This window comes from Protobothrops mucrosquamatus, unplaced genomic scaffold (genome assembly GCF_001527695.2).
Source record: "Protobothrops mucrosquamatus isolate PMUCROS unplaced genomic scaffold, P.Mucros_1.0 scaffold48, whole genome shotgun sequence".
NCBI classification, from domain to species: Eukaryota; Metazoa; Chordata; class Lepidosauria; order Squamata; family Viperidae; genus Protobothrops; species Protobothrops mucrosquamatus.
In genome coordinates this window covers 1,245,325-1,255,636 of record NW_015386430.1, presented here as the reverse complement: position 1 = coordinate 1,255,636, position 10,312 = coordinate 1,245,325, and the positions used below count along the sequence as shown (strand labels likewise).

The 10,312-nt window shown below is 36.4% G+C and overlaps 1 protein-coding gene across 1 annotated transcript in view; it reads right to left on the bottom strand.

Annotated features, from left to right (window-relative positions):
• Positions 1–8,022, bottom strand: part of PPP1R17 (protein phosphatase 1 regulatory subunit 17) — a 12,627-nt gene extending 4,605 nt beyond the window's left edge. The window contains exons 1-3 of the mRNA XM_029283301.1: positions 7,941–8,022; positions 6,705–6,857; positions 5,463–5,603 (exon numbers count right to left, since the gene is read on the bottom strand). Coding sequence (XP_029139134.1) covers positions 5,463–5,603; positions 6,705–6,857; positions 7,941–8,022 — 376 coding nt within the window. The remainder of the gene's footprint in view (positions 1–5,462; positions 5,604–6,704; positions 6,858–7,940) is intronic.
• Positions 8,023–10,312: the final 2,290 nt, after the last annotated feature.

The following is a 10,312-nucleotide window of genomic DNA, read 5'->3' as shown; positions in this document are numbered from 1 at the left end:
TTTGGTCACCACGATGTAAAAAAGATGTTGAGACTCTAGAAAGAGTACAGAGAAGAGCAACAAAGATGATTAGGGGACTGGAGGCTAAAACATATAAGGAACGGTTGCTGGAATTGGGTATGTCTAGTTTAATGAAGAGAAGGACGAGGGGGGACATGATAGCAGTGTTCCAATATCTCAGGGGCTTCCACAAAGAAGAAGGAGTCAAGCTATTTTTCAAAGCGCCTAAGGCAGGACAAGAAGCAACGGGTGGAAACTAACCAAAGAGAGAAGCAATCTAGAACTAAGGAGAAACTTCCTGGCAGTTAGAACAATTAACCAGTGGAACAACCTGCCTCCAGAAGCGGTGAGTATGCCAACACTGGAAGTTTTAAAGAAGAAACTGGACAGCCATTTGTCCGAAATGGTATAGGGTTTCCTGCCTGAGCAGAGGGTTGGACTAGATGACCTCCAAGGTCCCTTCCAACTTTATCATCATCATCATCATCATCATCATCATCATCATCATCATCATCATCATCATCATTATTGGTTTAAAAGATCTGTAAAAAAGATCATTTATGTTAATATAGAGCAGCCTTCTCTCAACAGAGGGGGAGGGATAAGACACCACCTATCTCCAGTCTACAATGCAGCTCTTGTAGCAGTGCCAAGAAGATTCCACAACCAACTGCACTCTGAGGGCAAGGATAAACCCCCAAGGGGCCTCAAGACCCTCACAGAGAGTGCTAACAGACCAGATGACTGCAAAGAAATACAATCCAACTATCCCTCCCCAAATCCGGTCTGAACCCATCCTCCATCTCTCCCCTCCCCCCCCCATCACAACTGATGAAGTTTCTTGGATGAGAAACGAAATGTGTTGTTCTTCTTCCCCAAGAAAAAAAACAGTCCAGTTGCCTTTTGGAAAAGGCATATTTGAGACCCTCTTCTCCTCTTTCCTTTGACCTTTTCAATATCTGTGTGGCTCAGAGGACACATCTTAAACCAGAGATTATAAAAGACTGCATTTAGTATAGCCTATAGCACCTGACCATTTCACCACTGTAGAACAATAACAGTCCTAGGATACTAACCCGGGGGTGAATATGTTCAATTAATATCTACAGAAAGAACTTCATGGACTATTTAGTCTAATGAATTGTGTGCACTGTACTGCTGGTCATCACTATCTCTATATCTCCCAGAAAGAAAATAGGGTTTAATTATACAAAGATATCTAAGAATCTTCAGTGTTAATATTATGCCTATTTGAACAAAAAATTGACATCAGGCACAATTAGGAATTACTCATTGGTGCAAATAAAGATAAATAGAAAATCAGCTATAAACCACCTCAACCCAACTTATCTTTCTGGCCAGTTAAGTTAAAGAGCAGAGCCAGAATGTTAAAAATAACCAATTAATATTGTTCGAATTAAAAATTGATAAAAAATAATTGCTGGTGAAATGAATAGCATTTATAAACTTAATTGATTCTCTCTGCCTATATACATCCAGAACATTTTCTCTCACAAACAAAAAAAATCCTATAAATTCACATACACCCAACTGAAATAAAGTCTGTTTGTAACAATCTAGGCATAGAAAACTGCTGAAAAGATTGAATGACTAATAGCTTTATTTTTCATACTTCCAGTCTACATAATATTTCAGGTCTTGTACTAAGAAAGTGGACTTGCAGACTACCTAATTCCAAGACATCCAGAGCTTTGTATGCCACAATCAGTTCTGAGATAAACTGGAAATCAGTGCCACTGTTGCAATTCCAATCTTCCTGTTACTGTTTTCATTACTAAAGATAGATTGGTTTTAGAATTTTGCCTCCTTTGGTTTTTTATACATGGTTCAGTCTCTTTCTTAAAGACACTTTACTTCAGAAACACACACACACACACATCGAAAGCTTTATCTTAAATGGGAATAGTTTAAAAACAGCATATTTTTTTAAAGCTTCTTGTGAGGAAAATCATTTGGCAGACAGTTACATCACTGGGACTATTAATTAAGTGATACATGAAATAAACTGCTGTTAGTTTGCACTCTGGGATATTATCTCTTCTTACAATTTTGGCGGCTGTTTCAGAGAAAGAAAATAAGAAACATACACCGAGCTATAATTAAAAAAAAAAGAATAAGAGAGTTATTAAATGTATGTATCCATTTGGCAGTTTGATGTAGGGCTAAAGTGCTTGGTCTAGAAAGCAGGAGTTTGAGGCCTGCCTCAGGCATGAAAGCTGGTTGGGTACCTTGGGCCAGTCAATCTCTCCCAGCTCAAGAGCTTTTCACAGAGTTGTTGTGGGGAAAATAGGAGGCAGGAGTATTAGATATTTTCATCACCTTGAGTTATATATAAAAAGATGGAATTAAAATCTAATCATCATTCATGCACTGGCCATTCCTCTGCACCATTCCAGGCTGAAGAGTTCATTTTGAGTTGAGTTTATGTGCCTGAATGAAAAGGGGAAAGATTGGCCGTATGTCCATACCTCTCTATTTTTTTTTTACTATGCGAAATAAGGTGACTGTACAAAGCTTCTCATTAAATCTTTGGAACAGTAAAATTAAAATTCTTTAAAAAAAAATAAAAAAAATCTAATCATCATTCTAATAATTCCACAAGAAAGCCAGATTGGAAATAAATAATAAAGATGAGTTACTGAAAAAATATTTTGAGTTTTATTTGCAACAATAGCTATGTGAAGGATATTTTGGTGGCAGAAAATAATATAATCATAGTACAATTTATCATTCACTTGTTCATACCTACTGTTGTTTTATATGAGGATTAACTTAACATTACCAAGTGTAAATTATGTTCTAGTGCTCAACTACTAGTGCAACTCTAGTGCAGTGCTACAATCTTATAATTTTGTAATGGTAGCTGAACTTGTAAATACTTTGTGTTGTGCTGTGATTATAGCCACTCAAAGTCAACTCAGATACTATCATTCTTTCCATCATTCTTGAATGGTCTTCAAACATTTCAAAGCACTCAGAAGTTGAATCAATGAATCACTCAACTTGATTCAATATCCTACCAATAGATGCAAACCAGAATTTGTTCAATGTAAATATAGCTTATCCTCTTTTTCATATCAAATTTCTATATTAATTTCTAAACCAACTTGCAGCATCTCTTCACAGCATATAGAATCAGTGCCATCATCTGTCATTCTAGGACAGCTGCTGCTGCTGATTTTGTGTCTTAAACTTTTAAAAATATGACATAAGACCAGGCCGTTGCCTTTCTGTAAGGACATCTAGGGTGCATAACCACCTAGTCCCTTTCCCTAAATATTGCTAACTGATAGCCCTGAAGTTCAGCAGGCTTCTACTTCTTTAAGGCTTTGAACACTTGGCTTTCCCCCCAAGCACTAGGAGGAGATTAGATAATTGCATATTAGAAATTTGATTTGGCACCAGGTTTTGTTGCTTTAATATTTTAAGAAGTTTCATTTTATAGTTTAAGATGTTATTATTAACACAATTTTTAATTGCGAGCCACCCAAAGATGGCTCTTTCTAAGAGTTTATAGCTCTCTTTAAGGGTTTATAGAGTCAGCATATTGCCCCCAATAATCTGGATCCTCATTTACCGACCATGGAAGGATGGAAGGCTGAGTCAACCTTAGCCAGTGAGGATCGAACTCCTGGCAGTGAACTGAATTAGCCTGCAAAACTGCATTCTCACCTCTGCACCACCACCAGAATACTGCAAAACAAATGCTGGTTCAGCTACAGCATTTTGTATCTGACTTACTTGCAATGGATCTGAATCTTGCACCAGCATACAGTATATGTCAAAAGTGAACAAAGAAATATTAGTGTGATGGTAGTAGATACCTCTCCATGGGAAATATTAGGCAGATGAGTCTAATATTCTAGTAAGTTGGTCATAAAGGCAGGCATGACTCACTTAACAACCTCATTCTAGCAACGGAAATTCTGGGCCCAGTTATGCTCATAAGTCGAGCGTCACCTGTAGTTGAGATTTTTTCCCCTCTTTCTTCTTTTTAACTAAGAACTAAAATGTTGAGGGGAAAAAAGGGTGGGGGATTTTGTCAGGCTCTGACAAGGGCAATGTCTTTGGTAGAAAGCATGACACCAGGTGCTATCTGTTACCCAACACATTTGCTACTTCAGTGTAACACAAAAACTGAATGAAAATAGGGTTACTCATATTCAAAACCTTTCGTCTTCTCCCAGTGTGGCTTTTAAATTAGTGGGTTAACTTATTGTGCCTTGTGCAACACTGAAGCACAAAGTGTGTTAATAAGAAAATTAAGTTTTCAGTTTAATAGGGAAGAGCTTGCTGGAAAACATTTACAGAAAGGATTGTAAAGCCTGAAACAGCTATGTTAATATGTTATAGGGCACATTATGTGACACTATACATTACAGGGTGAGACTGATTGAAAGCTGTGCATTAATGGAGCAAGGAAGGAAAAAAGAAGTTTGCACATGTGTGCCAGTGGATGAACACTGCCCAGCTTTCCTACTGAGATGTGTTGCTGCAGTCTCCAACAAACCTGGCTAATGGGAAGCTATAAAATATGGGTGTCCATTTTTTTTTGGCTTACCTGGGTTGCACTGAGTGAAGAGGAATTGTTTTGGGCCACATATAAAATATATAATATAATTAATATTAACAGTAGAAAGACAACGACCTCCAGGATAAATGTAAAAAACAACTGTTTATTAGCTAAGCTTTCGTCGGTCCCCTGCCAATGTCATCAGAGTAAAAAACCAGAGATTTGAAAGTCTGCTTATAAAGCTGACTGTTTCAGTGCTCTGCTCATTGAGCGCGTCACCAGTCTACCCACCCCAGTCGGTCGTATTCTCTCTAGTCGCATCGCATCAGCCTGCAATGCGACTAGAGAGAATACGACCGACTGGGGTGGGTAGACCGGTGATGCACTTGATGAGCAGAGCACTGAAACAGTCAGCTTTATAGGCAGACTTTCAAATCTCTGGTTTCTTACTCTGATGACGTCGGCAGGGGACCGATGAAAGCTTAGCTAATAAACAGTTGTTTTTTACATTTATCCTGCAGGTCGTTGTCTTTCTACTGTTAATATGAACATACCCGGGATTTGTATTTTTAAAGTAATTAGGGACAATATAATTAATGTATATAAATAACAAGGTTTTATTTTTATTTATTTATTTACATTTCACACTTCTTAACCAACCATCTCCCTCAGAGAGAGGCTCTTATAAACCTTGTGTGGCTTCATCACTAGCCCATGTCCAGGGCACACGGCTGATAGGCCGCGGTCTTGGACATGACTGCTATAGAAGCTTCTGAAACCAACACTTCCAAGTACTTGTAGACTTGAATGCCCCTCTTAAAAAAGGAAACAGAAAAACAAATCTAGATCCTTTTTGCAAATGCTTTGTTCGAGAGTTGTAGAGTGCTACTTTAAATCTGTTGACTCTTCTTGTTTAGATTTGCTTTACCTGCAAGTAGAGGAGGTGGGTTTATGGCAGGAGTATTTTTTCTTCTGGTTTTTTTCTGATCTTGCTCTGGTTTTTTAACATTATTTTTTGGTGATTTCTCAGAGAGGTCATATCTCATAAATAAATGGTCTGAAAGAATACCTGCAGAAATATAACAAATAATAGCAACAAGACACTGTAGTTCATCTTTTATGCATACATGGACTCATGCATATTGGGTTAAAACAAAACCTGCTTAATAAATAAGATATTTTGTTTTGATCTGGAAAATGCAATTAGTCTATTATATTTTTTCCAGATTAGATCTTTCCAGATAGATTTTGATTATGAATTCCAGAATTCCCAGATATAACTACTAATGCTTTAAATCACAAACAGGATTTTTTGATACTAAGCTAGTTGACTTTCTTTTTAGCATATTTAAAATCTAAATAATTTTAAGGTTAATGTTCACTGAAATTCGGGGAATGCATATGCCTCATTGCTTCCTCTTCTATTTTCATGTTCTCAGATACAGCAAAGCTTCTTTATTATCTGAATATCCAATATGATGTCCATTCATCTATATCTGGTACTTAAGAATTGTGGCATATAAAGCATTTAAAGTGTTTAAAATAGAAAAATAACAGTTTCCTCCAAAAACGTTGAGCAGAAGATGGGCACACATCCACTAAATACCCTGCAAGATCTAAACTGGCAGTGGAATTTCCCAGGCTTTGCTGTTATTATTAATGGGGATCTGAGGTCAATATTGACTGTAGGTTTCATTTTGAAAACATCTTGACCTAATGTCAAGCCTCTAAAAACCAATAGGACAATTTCAGTTATAACTAGCTACAGTTGTATCGAGATAATAGTAATTTCTATCTACAACGTTAACATGTACTCTGCTTTCTATGTCTGCATTCTCTGTCTTCCCAGGGATAGTACATGATCTATTTTATTAAGATTCTCAGCTAAACAAAGGATGGTGTTCATTTTCACTTTAATACAACATGTAACTGAAGCAGGCAGTCCCATTCCTTTACTAATGGCTGCTGAATCTTCTTTAGAAAATATTTGAACCAGGCTTCTGTCATTAGTAAAAAAAGATGACTTGATGGCACATAATATGATTGATATATATTATATACAATATATTACATGTAATACATTAAAGTTAGGGAATTGCCAGTAAAAGATATGGTGTTATTCAGTTTGAATTCCATGCAGCTATCAATGGCAATAATCAGCAATGCTAACCTGCTATTGGTGGAGGAGTATTTATTGCTGGTGTGTCTTTTCTCTTTGGTTTTCTCTGTTCCAGATCATTTTTCTGAGAGATTTGATGAGTCTTCACTTTTCTTGGTATCCTCTTGAGTTCACAACTTTTGAGCAGCTGTTCAGAAAGATCATCTGTGGGTTGTTGTCACATTAACATCAAATTTGGTTATCAGGAACTTAATCATTAGGTTAACAAGGTCCTGAAAATACTTTTTAAAAGTTTAGTACAACGATAGCCAAGGATTCCTTAGAAAGTTAAGTTGGAGGAAAGGAGACATTCAGAACACTTCCAAATGCCAAAAAAAAAAAAAAAAATACTAGGAAAATATTCTTCTTATAGGTGCAATTTTGGTTTGTTGGAAGAAATTTTTCCTCTCACAAACTAATTATTATATGAATCACTGCACAGTGTCAAAAGCCAAAGGCAACATGGAATGAGTCTCAGATGTGTTTGAATAACAGGCCAAAAGAAGGCAATCTTGATTTTTGTGGGTCAGTGAAATCTTTTTGCTACCATGTGGCTTGCTGGGACACATTTAGCAAACATTTGTGTCTGATTGGTAAACTCAAATCATTGAACTGAGGTAAAGTGAGATTCTGAAACATGAGCAAATACGAGTTTTGAGAAGTTAGGAAAATCTAAATATGCCTATTGAAGCAGCAGAAAGGATAATGTAGCTCTCTAAGGCAATGGTTTTGAAAGAAACATCTCCTCACTCCCAAAATATTCACAGTAAAATTTACATTTCTCTTTGACCACATTGCTTATAAAATCATCTAAGAAAAGCTTGTTTGGGGGAAATATATACACAACTGTATTAAACAAAAAAATAAATAAATCTCAGTTTTTTATTCCCTTTTTGTTGTATGTTGGCTAAAATGAGGAAGGAAGGGAGGGAGGGAGAGAGAGAGAAAAAAAGAAAGAAAGAAAGAAAGAAAGAAAGAAAGAAAGAAAGAAAGAAAGAAAGAAAGAAAGAAAGAAAGAAAGAAAGAAAGAAAGAGCTCTATCTATTGCCTCTCCATCTGGCATCTGATGTGTCACCAGAAGGTGCAGTCTATCAAGTTTCATGAGAAACAGTTGTTCTACTTAGGGGGAAGGGATAAAGTGGGGATGGGGGACACTAAAGGGAAAGAGTGTCAATGGGCCAGACTTCATAATGCAAAGACCTTTTCTCTAATAGCCACAGATAATGACATCATCTCCCTAAAACTGACCCAAATGGTTACAGCAAGTCTCTTGCCCATCCAATCTGTCTTCAGACTTATCATGTGATGTTTCTACATATTCAGTCGACATCACTGAAGAAGGTTTTCTGCAAAAAATTCAGAAACGAGATCAGACATGATGTGCAGGTTGTTAGATAACACATATCCCATGCCCACACTGTTCTTCTGATCCAGTTTAAAAACATTTCATCTCATGCCTTCCCATCACCACCCTACATACGTGCATATCTGTGTACATACATAAAAATACATTTTAATTCAACTACAAAGTAGTATTTTGTAAATCCCCAACCAATAGAAATCTGTCAATATAAAAATAATTATATTGTTTCAGTAAAATGTGGGATGCTTTAGCAAAGGTAGAAACCTTGAGGAGCGCCTAACATTTTATGGAATTTAAAAATGTTCCCTGATATTGGTTTATGGGCCGTGATACATGGCTTCATAAATTTAATGTTGCCAACCAGTCACATTTAATGGCCACCTGGCTTCTTGGCAAGCTGCCTCACATACAGCCCATCATGGGCTGCAAGAACAAAAGCAAACAAAAAATGATGAATCCAATAGCTATCTAAAGCTGGTGGATTGCATTTGGTTTCATGGATTACTGATTATGTAGATTCATCCTAATTCTTCAATCTCATTCTTCCTCCTGTCTCTTTCCTTTGCATGCATGCATACACTTACATATATACATAATCCAATCACATTTTGAGCACCTTTTCATGCCAACATTCCATCGCTTACTATAAGGAAAGAAGAAATACTTCTGAAAATTGCCCTGGTTTTATTAACATAATAGCCAAGTTTAATCTTACATTTATCCTTATGTTTTCCAGTGTTTCCAGGAAATGTTTTTGTTTGTAAAAGAAAAGCAATTTTGAAAATTGAGAGAAATGTCTTAAAGCTTTTTGATGCTTGAAGGCAGCAATAAATAGCTTCCCTCCCCATACATACCCAAGTTATTTTGTCATCTGAGGCCAAAAGTACCAGAGGCACCTCTTTACTTCCCTTGTAACTAAAATACAATAATAAATATAATAATTAACAACCTGCTATTGTTTCATGACTCCCTAAATTTGAAGCAATCTCTTGGCTTAGCCAAATTAGCTCTGCAATTATGTGCCATACTCTCACAAATTTGGCATTTCACAGAAACACTTACCTGATCTTGGATGATCTCCAAAGCCTGGTTGGACCAACCAGGGAATCCAAAAATACAATTGACATGGGAAAAAGAACAAAAATGACAGAAGAAGACAACAGCAAACCAGAAAATGACATGGACATGTCCATGAAATTACTGGGAACCAAGCTTTATTTGAAATTTATTTTACTTACTGTTGAGCATAGAATTTGAATCATAGGCTGCTTATTTGCTTTATGTTATAGTAGTAAATACAATCCATCTTCTCCAAACGGGTCTCATCTGTTCTGTTTTAAAAGATTAATCTTACCAATGGATAGACAAAATCATAAGCCCTTTTATATATTTTATTTCCAACAGTACCTTGGATTGGAAGGCACAAAAAACTGATAGGAGTTATATTACTTTGGGCCTCTTGGCTGAAGGGTATAGTAAAAAAATGAAATTAAATCTGTAAACATATATGCCCAGAACATATTTCTGAGCAGAAAGCCGTTCTGCAAATTTACAGTACTAGTACCAGCATATTGTGGCTCATATTCAGCCTCTGCTCACCTTCCAGTCTTTAAAACAGATTTACCTTTGGTTTTTTTTGTCCTAAAACATTAATGTATAGATGAATAGGTATACGGATGTGCATTTAATCCAATGGTGTGTATATATTTTGTAAACTCTAGATCTGGGAAAAAGTCAAGCTCATTCTATTGTAGTTTACTTTTCATCTCTTATTCTTATTTTCTTACGCTTTCTTTTTAATAGGTTCTCAGCAAAATTCTAACCACATCCATATCCTTCTAGGATGATTGTATGAATCTTCCAAAGCATGCTAGCAAACGATAATCTACTGAAGGGTTTTCCTGGTGATAGTAAATTATCATTGATCTACTAGGGTACCATGAAATAATATTTATTGATTTTTGCATAGCTGCAGGGAATATTTTCCCTCTGTTGTTGAGGCGCCATAGCTTCATAAATGGTAGCCATGCATATTTTATAGAGTTCATGGCCTGTGATACATATGCACCAGCTTTCATCTGCATTGTAAGCCTAGAGGTCTCCAAGATAAAAGGCAAGCAGCAGGGTGTCCAAAGAGCAAACTATGATTCTTGGAGTTAAAAATCTATTCACATTTATGCCTGCTTTTAACACTGATCATTTATTCCTTTGAACTGGCAATTCTTCCTGGCAAACTCCACAATGTTTTTTAATTATA